The 13668-nt window shown below is 39.9% G+C and overlaps 1 protein-coding gene across 2 annotated transcripts in view; it reads right to left on the minus strand.

Annotated features, from left to right (window-relative positions):
- SAV1 (salvador family WW domain containing protein 1) overlaps positions 1-13668 on the minus strand; it is a 37441-nt gene that overhangs the window by 12180 nt on the left and 11593 nt on the right. For both annotated transcript variants that reach the window (XM_034768897.1, XM_034768898.1), the window contains exons 3-4: positions 7282-7552; positions 6032-6175 (exon numbers count right to left, since the gene is read on the minus strand). In XM_034768897.1, coding sequence (XP_034624788.1) covers positions 6032-6175; positions 7282-7552 — 415 coding nt within the window. The remainder of the gene's footprint in view (positions 1-6031; positions 6176-7281; positions 7553-13668) is intronic.

Here is a 13668-nt window from a genome sequence, read left to right on the forward strand (position 1 = left end):
CGAGGTTTGAGGTTTTTTTTTTAAACACCCCTGAACGACAAAAGATTTGCCGCCGAAGTGCTAGTGTAGACAAACCCTTAGTGTCAGACAAGTTTGGCAAGAGGAGGGGGCGCCAGTCTGGACACAGAACAAAAGGGCCTGCGCCTGGATTAAAAAAGACACACACAGGCAGTGTAGAGAAGCAGATGGAACCCGGGTCTCCAGGAGCAAGGCTGCCTGGGCTGATTTGGGCTTGCCTAAGCTTGGAGGGAAATGCTAAGCTTAAGGTAAGTAATGTGTGTATAGGTGTTTTATTGGTTTAACCCATTTCTCTCCTCTGCATAAACAAACATTACTTTGTTTTGAAGGAGCTGTTCTGAGGCACTGTATTTACCTAGTGTATTTTATTCCCAAAAGGGAGTCTCTTGCAGGTGCTGAGAAAACAAGGTTGGTAAACATGGGTGTTGTAGCCCAGAGACAAGGTTTCCATCCTGAGAGAGGTGAAGGGCAGAGCCTGTCACTTGAGAGACTGGAGAGAGGTGAAGAGTGAAGCTAGCCTTGTGACTGGGACAGGTTGCACAATTTTATTTTTTTTAAACCATGTATTTTTCTGTACTCCCACTCCCAGAATTGAGAGAGATCTGGTTTGAGTCTTGTTTTCTAATTGCAGTGCAGTACTTTATATTATACTGGTTTGTATTTTACACAGCCTATTAGCACAATTACTAGTGATGTTAGAATGTCTAATTTTCCTTGTCCAGCAACCACATAAAGCTCATTTAATTTTGTATTCTCTCAAGTGTAAAAGTGCACCTACTTGCTATAGCTATCGGTAAAACAAAAATGAATAAAATTAGATAATCATCTAGGTCTGAATAAACTAGATGAGGAAATGGACGCATATAGGCAGTGGAAGTAATACAGTGTCTACTTTAAGATGCTGCAAGCCAGGAGACCAGGAAGAAGAAAGGATATCGCAGTAAATTGCCTCCTGCAATTATAAATAAAAACATTAATATTTTAATAATTATTAAAAAGGGCAGATGGCCAGAAGGGCTCCATGTGCACTGCAAAGTGGGAGGACTCAGGGGTGCAGCTGGCATCCAAAGAAACCTAGTTTGAAATATGAAGGGTTTAAACTCAGATCCGGACTTTTCATTACGTTAAATCTTATTCCATGACTTGACATATTTACATTGCCAAACCCATTATTTTCTAAAGCAATGCACTATGAGAAAACCAGCTTTAGTTATTAACCACTGATTAAGGGAATTTATTTTTTGGAAAGAGTTATGGGGTCCCTAGTGTATGATAGGGCTCCTAAGCACGATGGTAATTAAACAACAACAAGGCAAATTATCCACTTCCAGAGCTTTATGTGCTGATGCCAAACAAGTCAGCATTTTTATTTTTTATTATTATTATTATTATTTACAGGCACCTGGTTACTCCCGAGTCAATGCTAATTATAGATAAGGCAATGCTCCCCTTTTCTGTCTCTGGTGAACTGTGTGAAGGTGGAACAGGGTCTCCATGATCCCTCACCCAATGTTGTCAGACACTCATCGATGAACAACATTTAGGATTAGCAGCAGGCAGCTAAATTTGGCTCTCAGTGGGGGAACACTGTTTCGTATTTACTTGGCAACAGTGGGGAACAAAGCTGCCTATAACACACACACACAGTAAAGCTGTGTCCAGAGCTGTTCTGTCACTTCACAGCTTTTATTTTATTTTTTAAAGCAGGATCGTGGGTTTCTATAATTGTGCATCTTCTGGCAGCCTGCCAGAAATGAATCAGCAAGTTAGTGCTGCTCATTGTTTTTTGGTGCTGTGGCTTCAAATGTCAGCTCCCAACAGAAGTGCAGGGTAGAAGGTCAGGGGTCTGATTAAAGAGTCATTGAGCCACCAATAAGAATGGGAATGAGAGTTTACTTGAAGTACACCCAGTTTTCCAGATAAGTTGATTACACTGAGCATGCAAACAATGCCTTCTATTTCTGGCTTTTTAAGCAATGGGTAAGAGGCTCTTAGTGCATCTGGCAACACTTCAAACATCTACAGAAGCAATCTGAACAACAGTAATTTACCACCGTCAGCTCCACTGCACGTAGACTGGCTGATGTAATATAAGCATGGAACTGTCCTAAAAAAATCTAAATGGTTGGCCAGTCCAAAAGGTGTCTATATGCAAAAGATATCTTGCTCTGTCCTCTTAACTCTGGCTTTTTGATTCCCCATAACCACCTCCATCAGTGTGTAATTTGTTTCTCTTGCACATTTTAATAGCCTTTAATAAACTGGAGACAATCATATATCGTAAAAGATTTTTCTCTTTAGGTGGATGAAAAATGTTATTCCAATTTCATTTGGAAGACACTTCCTACCCATTTAAGCTATTCTTTGTCATTTCAAGGATGATCCTTGTGAGATTCCACATGCTGAAAAAGATCCCTACCTACCACATATAGCAAATACATTGAAACGTATTTCTGGCCTTTAGTATGTGGCAGGAGGAGATTCTAGTTCAGGACTCTCATGCATTTAGCAAGGCAAACTTCCTGAATTTCTTGGCAATGCTTAATTTTAAACAAGGGGAGCTAACTTAAAAAATCTGATATCTGCTTTATCAATATTTAATTTGTTACATGATATTGTGGGTGGCATATGGAATGAAAAGTTTTGACTCCAATCTCTCATTGTTATTGCATTCACACTGGATTTAACATTCCAGATGATTAAGCTACTGTTAAACTGTGAAACTGAGAAAGAGAAAGCAATTGCTCCAAGTCTCAGATGGACTATGAACTGCAGCTGGCATTAAAACTTAAGGTCCTGTTAAAGAAAAGTTGTCAAGTCGTTTGTCAATTAAAATCTAGTAAATCATATTCTAGAGATTCTACATAATATTTTTAACTCTCTACTCCACTGTCAAAAAATACCTCTATTGGTTTAGGGCTTGACAGAACAAACATACAGTGGTGTCTATGCTTTCTCTCTCTCAGTTTCTCTATCTGTAACCTGGGGGATAATACACAATTGTCTCCCTCAGAGAAGTATTTATGAGGATTCAATGATTGTGAAGTGCTCTGAACATATAAAGTGCTTATTAATATTGCTATCAGATCTACTCTAAGATGGAAAAACCAAAAATTGACAGGATATTGTGTTTATATATGAATTTATTATTTCTTCTCAACTATGTGAATCACATTTTAATTCTTTGGACTAATTTAATTTGCTCTAATTTTGTCTCATCAAATAGGATTTACAGACATTCCCACGAATCTGAGATTGTCTATTCCCAGGTTTCCACAAGTGCACTGACAAGAACCCACCTAACACTGAAACAGTTTGAAAGTAGACATTGACTAGATACTCCAAACATCTAATTAACAGAACCCAGTTAATGACAGCAACTAAGAGTGCTCATAGGAAACAATCCTTTCCAACAGGTTACTGGAACTGAACACACCCTTGGTGCATAAAAATATCATTGGAATTTATGCCAATTTAAATCTTTACAGGCTCCTGGCACGCCCAGTAGCCACATGTAGCTATAAAACCCATTAAATTATATTACCAGAAGCTTCTTTAAAAAGAACCTGCACAGGGAAGCCGCCGAAGATCATCCAAAAAAAAAATCGATGAATCTGCAACTGCAGTCATTGCTACAATTCTATTAATTTGTCCAAAAATTGATTTCATATTGCGAAATATTAAAGCCACAATCCCTAGGTTCTCAATTGCTTTTCTTGGTGGTGGTATTGTTGCTCCCTGGTGAGTTGGGTCTGTACATTTCATTTGTTTCTCTGAATTGAGTCAAAAAATGTATTCTTATGGGACAGACTCTTAGCTCCTAAAATAGCATAATTTCTTCTAAAAATATAGTTATACATTTTTTCTATTTTATTTAGTAATGAAGATTTTTGAGCAGGGATGTAGTTGTCAACAGTCTAAATGCAAAATTCTTAATTTTGTTGTGAAATTTGTATAGGTTTGTTTCTAGCACTTTAAGAAATTAAAAAGTAGTTAATAGGCTAGAAAAGATTGAATGTGATTATATTTCCTAAAGCCAGCATAAGGAACTGCAGTGTTCTTGGAATCAAACACATTAAGACTAAGGGTACGTTTATACTTACCTCTGGGTCCGGCGGTAAGCAATCGATCTTCTGGGATCGATTTATCGCGTCTTGTCTAGACGCAATAAATCGATCTTGAAAGTGCTCGCCGCGACGCCGGTACTCCTGCTCCGCGAGAGGAGTACGCGGAGTCGATGGGGGAGCCTGCCTGCCGCGTGTGGACCCATGGTAAGTTCGAACTAAGATATTTCGACTTTAGCTACGTTATTCATGTAGCTGAAGTTGCGTATCTTAGTTCGAAGTGGGGGGTTAGTGTGGACCAGCCCTAAGTCACGCACTCTGGGCTCTCTAGCATATTATTCCAATTGTTGACATGAACAGTAAGGAGCACTTTGCAACATTTTTCTCCACAGATGGATCTTCCTTTAAAAACTGTGAAACTCATCAGCCCAGTGTTCTTATATGCCATTTCACATACCTGTGTGATTAAACAACTACAGGACTATTGCTTCCTTGCCCTCTGGAGACCCTGGAAACCCAGGAGGCAACAGTCATACTCCCATGGAGTGAGCTGCACATGTTGGTTATGAACAAACCTTTGGGAATGTCTGCACTACAATTAATCACTCATGGCTGGCCCACACTTACAAGGCTTGAGCTGCGGGGCTGTTTAATTACAGTGGACTTCCGGGCATGGGCTGGAGCTTGGGCTCTAAGACCCTCCCACCTTACAGGTTCCTAGAGTCCACGCTGCAGCCCAAGCCCAGAAGTCTAGGCTGCAATTAAACAACCCTGCCACCAGAGCCCTGTGAGCCTGAGTCAGTCAGCACAGGCCAGCCCTGGGTGTCTGGACCAACCCTTCGTATTTAGTTTCAGGGTTTAACTCCATTTGACAGCTCCTTATAGTGGAAAGGGAAAAACAAACAGACTCTTTTCCTAGAGAAAAACTGTATAAGAAATTCCTGCTAATTTACAAATAAATAAAAGTTAAAAACCCAAACTCAGAACAGAGAAAACTGTTCTGTTTGGTGGGGAAAGGAATGAACTGGATTCTTCAAGCTGCAACTGACCCTCTCCCAAAAGATAGGCACAATATTTCTTGAATTCCCCATCTTGCTCTGCTGGTAGAAGGTCATATTACTACGGGTCCAGCCCGACCTAATGGATAAATTTGGTCTGTCAGAGGGTGGAGGAAAGAAAATCCTCCCCTCAGGCGCCTGAGAATCAGCCATCGGAGATTTCTGAGGTTCACAAGAGCTGCATAAACTACACACACTCAGCACAAGCAGCCATAACAGTGTGGATTGCATCAGACCTGCAATGTTACTTCAGCGCTGTCTGTTTATATTTAAAATATACTACTCTGCAAGACTAAATTGGGTTTGCTTGGGCGCATGTTTTATCCACAACCGTACCTCCTTCCTATGCCTATTACTGTCACAGCACTTATCCTCTACCTAAGGCAAAACAAACCTCCCAAGACTAGATTTAATACCACTAGTGTGACACCCAAAGATCAGTAACCGCTTACTGTGAAATAAGTCTCTCCACATCCGACCAAATATGTTATCTTGAAACCAATTTTGATTTCGCTGCAGAAAGCCTGATGTTAAACCTCTATCAAACACTGGGGGGGGGTTGGGAGAAGAATGAAGGGGACATATTCTAACCCCATCTTCTTTAATATACTGTTGATGTCCCAACGATATAGTTACTAGTCTCAAGCATCCTTGTACCTGGTCCCCACAACTTTTGCATATGGCTGCACTTGTGTTCTGAATAACTGAAAATATCTGCTATAACTTTCTACATTTAATTCTACTGTCAATAATAGAGCCGATGCAATGAAACAAATTAATTTACATAATGCAAAAAAAGGTATTTGTTGAAATACAGCTATAAAGAAAAATACATTTTTTTTTAAAAGACAAAAGTAAGTCATTTTGAGAGGAATGAAAAAAGATACTCACTTTACAGGAGCCCTGGCATAGACCTGTAGCCAGTCAGGAATCTCTGCAGTGTGGTATGGATTTGCAGGCACTAGAAGGGGCTGGCTTCTCTCAGCTTGCTGTGGTTGATAAGTCACGGGTGGAGGTTGATCATAACGAGGAACGCTGTACAAAGAACAGAGATATAAATCTAAAATGTATCAATTCAATAACCTCCAAAAGCAGCAAATTAAATATAATATACTAGCATAATTGAAATGTTAATTTTGACCAAAATGTTAAAATCTTAATAAAAACTACTGATCAATCCAGCCACTTACAACAATAGGAGTCATGTATGCAGACTGATGGCATCAGAGCATACAGGTAGGTTGCATTTAATTTTAAATGCTCCAGTATTTAATTTTAAATACTCTTTACTGGGAGTAAGGAGACTTTCTGCAGTCATTTTTAATAAGAATTGTGCCATGGTCTTTTGTGTTTAGAATAAAATAATGTAAACACTGCTGCATTTATCACATTGTACAAACTCATATAGGACCATTTCACCTGTTACCCCACTGCCTTTTTACTAACATGGTCTGACCAAAAATTAAAAACCGATTTTAACAGATAAAATAGGCAAGTATCATTTAGCTGATCAACCCAAAATTCACTGGATTTAGAACAAATGTGTTCTAGTTACATTTGGTACAAGCTATTCCACAATGTTATCTATTGTTCCATATTGAGAAATAAGAAAAATAGTACAGCAGGGACAAGCGTGTTGAGTATACTAACAAAAAGTTATCAACATTTATATTGTGTGTAGATGAAACAGGGACTTTCATTTTAGAGCAGAACTAGCCCATGTTTAAAATGGCAAAGTGCCTCTTCATCAGGATTATTATTACAGGTTATTTGTGAGGACAGCCTGCTTGAAGGTAAGATTTAACAGCTTCCTTTGGACCGGTAACATTTTTCTCCTCCTGAAGTATTCTGTCAATCTTAATGAATATTAATAGTAAAGTACAATGATGCATTGTTCTTGATTAGTTGGTAGCAATATTCTGTGCTCTGAACTTACATGAAAATTAACACAGCTCAGGAAACAGAAGCCTTAAGGTTATCGCTTTTTACAATTAATTCAACTTGGACAGAAACCAGTAAAGTTTCATGTATAAAAATAATATATAACAGATCAGTGATGTGCTAAAACAGAAAAGCTCGATTTTCCTATGCTAAATTGGATCAGAATGTAGTCTGCAACAAAACTAACATTGATAGCCTACCTGGGAGCACAGGGATGTTTGTACTGAGCTCTTTTATTGATGTGATCTACATAATACACTCCAAATTCTGCTGACTCAACTCTTTCCCATCCAGGAGGCAGCCCCTCACGCTCAAGTGGATGGCTCCAATGAGTTGTATTAGTGTTATGATCAATGTAGTATTTCCTTCCTCTAATAGTCCAGTCCACTGACCAGCCAGGAAGAAGAGGTAAATCTTCAGAACTGTGATTTGTTAAATTTCCTAGTGATGTAGCAGGAATCCTGCCAATGCCTGAAAAAAACATAAGAGAATTCAGCCAAGCTGACAACAATGCTTGAAATTGGTTGACTGACTTACCAAAAAAAGTTGTAATTACTTTCCTCAGGAAAGCAGTAAAAGACGGTCGTGTTCTGAATGAATTACAACTCAAGAATAAGGCTGCAGCAGATTTACAACGTCTGTATTCACACATTGTTTTTCTCTACATATTTCAAATTAGAACTGGTCAAATGAATCACTAATTATTGGTTAATTAGAACATTACATGTATGGATTGACCAACAACAACAACAAGAGCAATAATCCTTTTGTAAGCCAGGTCTCACTTCCTGAAAAAAGAAAAAGCGAAGCAGTGTTTGGTTTCCATAACATAACCTGAACTTTTGCCACCAGGTACTCTTGATTTTACCCACAATGCACTGGACGAATGTCATAGCAGTTTTATCTATATTTACTAAAAGTATGTTTGGAGCTCAATGTCCAGCTGACTTGCCTCCACGAAACTCAGTTAAGACTTACTGGCTCCGTTTACCTTAGAAAAGTATGTAATGTATTTCATAGGGATGACACTGCAATCGTATTACTAACATGTTGAATTCCTGAGCAGGGCTGGCAGACATGGGATTTTAAATGCCCGAGCATATTTAAACTACAATTTATGTTAGTAATACATTACAGTTACATCTACCCTATATACCTACTAAATACAGCTACAATATTTTTCTAGTGTAAATGGAACCTTCCAAAACCATTCAGCATCAGACAAGCCTTCCTAATTTACCCACACAGGCAGTCACAGAAACAGAAGGGAGGGAAGAGATGTAGAAGTTAAAGTAAGACAATGGAACAATGATTATACTGTATGCTTACGTAACCACAAAAGATAATTCAATAACATTTTAAAATCATTACTTTTTAAATATCCAAATAATAACACTTACATGCATTATAGAAATTAGTGCACCAAGTACTAATAAACACAATAAAAATGTCATTTCAATTTTTATATCTTTTCCTTCTCATTATGTATTGTGGAACTTTAGGGAGGACTCCATGTCAGTCAAAGTACAGTTGAAATGAGAAAACCTCCAGCAGAGATAAAAACATGGCTGAAAATGTAAAACACATGGTGACCTAATCAAAATGTTCACAGATCACTAAGTTTCATTCCTTAGACGCTTGATACCCAGTATAGTGTTGGCACAATTTAAACTCTTCATATATCCTTGAAATATAAATTTATTTTCCTGAACTGCAGTTACATTTACATTCCCAGTTAGATACTCCTCTAGCTGCAGAGAAATCCCTAATTCAATATAGCAAAAGCTGTTTTATCTGGCACTTCATCAACTGGAAAACTCTATAAACCGGCATTTCTGATCTTCATTGAAATGCTGGTTTATAGTTGGGTTGGTGCGGGGACAGCAGGGGGTGGGGTACGGGCTCTGGGTGGGCGTTTAGGTGCGGGAGGGGGTGAGGAGTGCCGGATCTGGGGGCCACTCACCTCGGCCGGCTCCCTGCAAGCGGCGACCTGCCCGGGCTCCGGCTGTTCCTAGGTGGAGGCACGGCAGGCAGCTCTGTGTGCTGCTCCCCCAGCTCCGCCCCAGTGCCTGGGAACCGCGGCCGATGGGAGCTGCGGGGGCGACACCTGTGGGCGCAGGCAGCGTGCAGAGCTGCCTGCTGCGCCTCCACCTAGGAGCAGCTGGAGCCCGGGATGTGTCGCCACTTGCGGGGAGCTGCCAGAAGTGAGCGCCCGCCTGGATCCAGCATGCGTACCCCCTTCCGGGCGCCCTAGCCTGCTGCCCTGAACCCCCTCCCACACACAAACTCCCTCCCAGAGCCCACGCTCCACACCCTCTCCCGCACCCCAACCCCAACCCCCAGCCCCACACCCACTCCCTCTTACTTAACCGGCATTTTTTTTTTTTTTTTTTTTTTTTACCGGGCCCCCCCCCCTCCCCCCACATGCCTGATCAAACAACTTTTTCTGTACTTTCAAATGCTATAATAAAATACATTTTACTTGATTCCAGCATTCCCAACTAGCTGATAAATGTCCTATTAATGCTATATTTTCTCACTGAACCATATAGGAGTTCAGACTTTTTCCTCTTTCAGAAGTTAAACAATTGATTCTACCACAGAACTAATGTCTCCACAGATGTTGGAATAAATACTTCCTCAGCTTTGGCTCTTCAGAAATAAAAACGTGTGCGAGTGTATGAGAGAGAGAGAGATGGAACTATCGGTATCATTCAAAGAATACCACTAAAAGAAAACGATCTATGCTAGCTCATCCCAAAAGCAGTACTGAAGCCAGACGAAACTTCACCATTACTCTTTCTCTGCCTAACCATGTGTTATAAACAGATATCACACATACAGCTTCTCCTTTGTACTCATCCTTCCACTTCTGCTATCAGGGGAAATTATGAACATGCTTTCCTTCTGACAGTTCACCCACAGATCAACACTGGCACATAAAGGACATTCTTTTCGATCTTTTGCTGACCAGTTTAGATCTAGTCCAGCACAAGTACTGGAGTAACACCTTGCCTGCACTTTCAGTCTGTGATATTAGCCATCAGCAATATGGTAACTGGAAATTATTCAAAGTGAAGAAACACAGGAAACGAGGGACTGACATCCTCTCTTCCCTGTCAGCCCCACTGAGCACTGGTCCTAAAAACATTTCTATTTGTCAACAAAAATATTTCTAACCCTGGCAGGTTATGAAATATTTGACCTTAGAGTATTAAAATATTTTTGCTATTTCCATAAGTTAGCACGTGTACCAATGCTGTGGTTCCCTCTTGCAGGTACTGATCCTGAGAAGGAATCTGCAACCTGGACCTTATTTCCCTGTGGAGTCCCATTGAAGGCAGGGAAGAGAAAGGCGTTCCAGTTTCTATTTTCAAGAGGAAATACAATTTTCTAATTAAGCTACTTGAAAAGATACTGGACTTCAGATAAACAAGTCCAATCTTTTCTCCAATTCACTGGACTGTTATGATTGTGACTCTTCTGGGATGTGTCAACAAGAACTACTTATGGTGTCAGCACTAGCATGGGATTCAAATACTCTCAAACGTCACTAGAAGAAAGAACCTCAACATAGGAATAAACGTTAACTTTCCTTTCAGTTTACATTTAAAACGAGCACATGCTTAAGTGTTGTGTTTTTTACTCCCACTTCAATTACAGCATAATTTAGCAGCCAATATATACTCCTGTGGACAGAGGTTAATGCTTAATTAAGTTTCAAAGCTGGGATTACAAGGTTTCAGATGGAGCTAAAACCCATTCTATGGACTAACAGTTAGGACTTGTTTATGTGGGAAGTTATTTAAACCACTATATTTATCCCAGTATAACAGCCCACGTGGACACGCAAAGGTCTAGTCTATACTTAAAAATTAGATCGACCAAGCTATGTTGCTAGGTCCCTGTGCACCATAGTTAGGCTGACTTAACCCCCGCAGTGTAGATGCCGCCTCTTGAGAGATGAATTAACCCCTTCAGTTGATGTAGGAAGGGTCTACGCTACAGCGCTGTAGCTGTGTCACTGTAGCGGCTGATGTATAGACAAGGCCTTATATTTAAGTACATTTGGTGCCACAAAAAAAACAGAAAAGAGCTAAGAGGGGAAAGGGAACATTGTAATCAGGATTATTTTCAAGTCTGTTACCTTGTGAATCACCAAGACGAGGAAGTAATTGCTATACTTCATTGGAAAGGCAAGACTTCTTGTTTTCCTAGTTTCTATAGCGTTAAGTTATAGCCACAGACCTTAAAACAGTCACTAGTCCCTCACACAACACAATACCATTTTGGCACTGTTTCTGGACTTAACATAGCAAGAACCAAACCAATGTAATTTTTTGATCCCTGGATAAACTTTTTTTTTTTTTTTTTTTTATAAATCTATAACTGAAGCAATCAATAGTTATGAAACGAAAGGCTAGATTTACAGGTAACAAAGGGGCCAGAAGTACATAGAAAGCTGTAAAGGTCACTTATAGTTTCATGTATACCTTTTCCTTAAGTCATAAAAACACCATCAGTATTTTCTTGAAGTTGTTGAAAGTTAGAAGAATTCAGATTCTATTTGTGAAGTACAGCGTCTCGTGCCCTTTGAATCGTTGTGGCATTCAACTATAATTAGCTTAATTTAGACATTTGTTTGTATAATTGGAGTTATTGAATATCAAAATAAACCACACACACTGCTTTTGCTTATAACATTCTATGAAGGAAGTATTCAGCAGATGCTTCCTTGAAATGAGAATATATAACAGGAATATTTCCTACTGTAGCTTAGAACAACAACAGAGAGGAAAAAATGACTTTGTTCTTTTAGACTCCTGTAAGTATCAATAGTAAGAGTGGGCACCACTTCAAAGGTTAGATAAACATTTAATCTTTTTCACAATTGCTGGTCAAAGAAGGGAGGGGCATTTAAAGTATTAACAAGGAAAATAGTGTGTTATAACAGGATATTTTACTAGACTGCAAGACAACCTGAAACACAGTAAGCGGAAAGTTACACCTGACAGAAATATGCCTGGTACTTTACAGTCATGTAAGGTTACAAGAACCCTGCCTTGAGGAGCTTTGTAAGAATACTTATTAATTCTACTTCTACAACAGCTGAGGACCCGAAATGTGTATTAGTGCCCATTTTAAGGCACTATACAAACACACCACAAAGTCCATGGCTCAGAGCATTCAGAACTAGATTCAGAGAATATAAAGTATGTATTCTGACAATGACTGGTTGAGGAACAAGTTAATTTTAAGTCTGAGAGTTCTTTCAGTAGAAGTGTGGGGGCAGATATTTAAAACAAGATGGAACTTTGGCGTGCCTATTAGTGGGTGGCGTGCTCCCAGTCTAACTCCTCCACTGCAACTTTTCTTTTAAAACCTGCCCTCTACTATCCTGGCTAAAACTTCTCTTTTCTCCTGGTACTTTCTTGGGTTAGATCTCTGCCACTGTATTAGCGGCTAGACAGGCTTTGCGTTTCCTGCTCAGAGACGGAACAGCTTCTGCAAAATGGTTTCTGTTAGCACTGTCTCAGTCCTTTCCAAGTTATAACTCTTTTACTCTCTGCTTAAAGGTGGGTTCTCTCATATGAAAGTGGCTTTCTTAATGAGAGTTACCAAATGTCAGGAGTGGTCACAACTGTATTCGCATTTACTGGCCTGCAATCCCTGCCCAGACTGCATCACTTAAACCCCGTAGTCTGGAACCTGTCTTTTCTCATTTGCCATTTCTGTTTCTCTCTGACTCCGATGTTTTCTTTTTACTTTAACTACTGGTCTTAAGGAATCTCAATGCTGCCTTGTTATTTTTGGCTTGGCTTTTCCTCTGTGCCGTAACATGCTGCCTTCAGTTCAATCCTCTGAACTAACTGGCAACTAGCTTCTGAGTTTTTACATAGTGTTGCAAAGCAGAGGAATCCTGCTGAATCTAGTCTGCTCTCCTTAGGGATGCAACTGTGTATTATCTCACTAGTCTGCTAAAAGAAAATGTAAATGGATATAGACCATTTTTATTATCCATATTTTACAATACTTCATGTATTTCCAGGTTTTAAGCCAAGCTCTACATTAAGTCTCTTTTTGAAAACCTTCAGCAGCACAATGCTTCAACACTAGGATCCAAGCATCAGTTTTTAGCATTGTGTTTTACCATATATCACGGAATCCAGAGACGACCGCAAAGGAGCTCCTTTGCATCACAATATCAATTCTTATAGAAATGGACCTGCAATGCAACGATGCCTTTCAATTCAAAATCAAGTCTTTGTTTGTGCATGCACCACAGAGAGAACAAAACAGATGTATTGCACAAATGATTTTGTAGTCCAATCAAAGGGATCTTTCTGTGGGAATACCCTGCTTGGAAAAAACGGGTCACTGGAATCTATTCTGAGTGGAGGTCTCAGTTCCGCCATAGATCTCCTCTTTGGCCAATCAATTGGGCTGATGGAATTGTGCTGGAAGAGAGCAGAAGACCTCAGAGTGGCTAGAAAGAGAAGGAGGAGGGGTGTGTGTGTGTGGGGAGGTGTGTGTATGGGGTGGGGAGGGGTGTGTGGGTGGGTGTGGGTGTGAGAGAGAGAGAGAGA

Source organism: Trachemys scripta, chromosome 4, assembly GCF_013100865.1.
Source record: "Trachemys scripta elegans isolate TJP31775 chromosome 4, CAS_Tse_1.0, whole genome shotgun sequence".
NCBI lineage: Eukaryota > Metazoa > Chordata > Testudines > Emydidae > Trachemys > Trachemys scripta.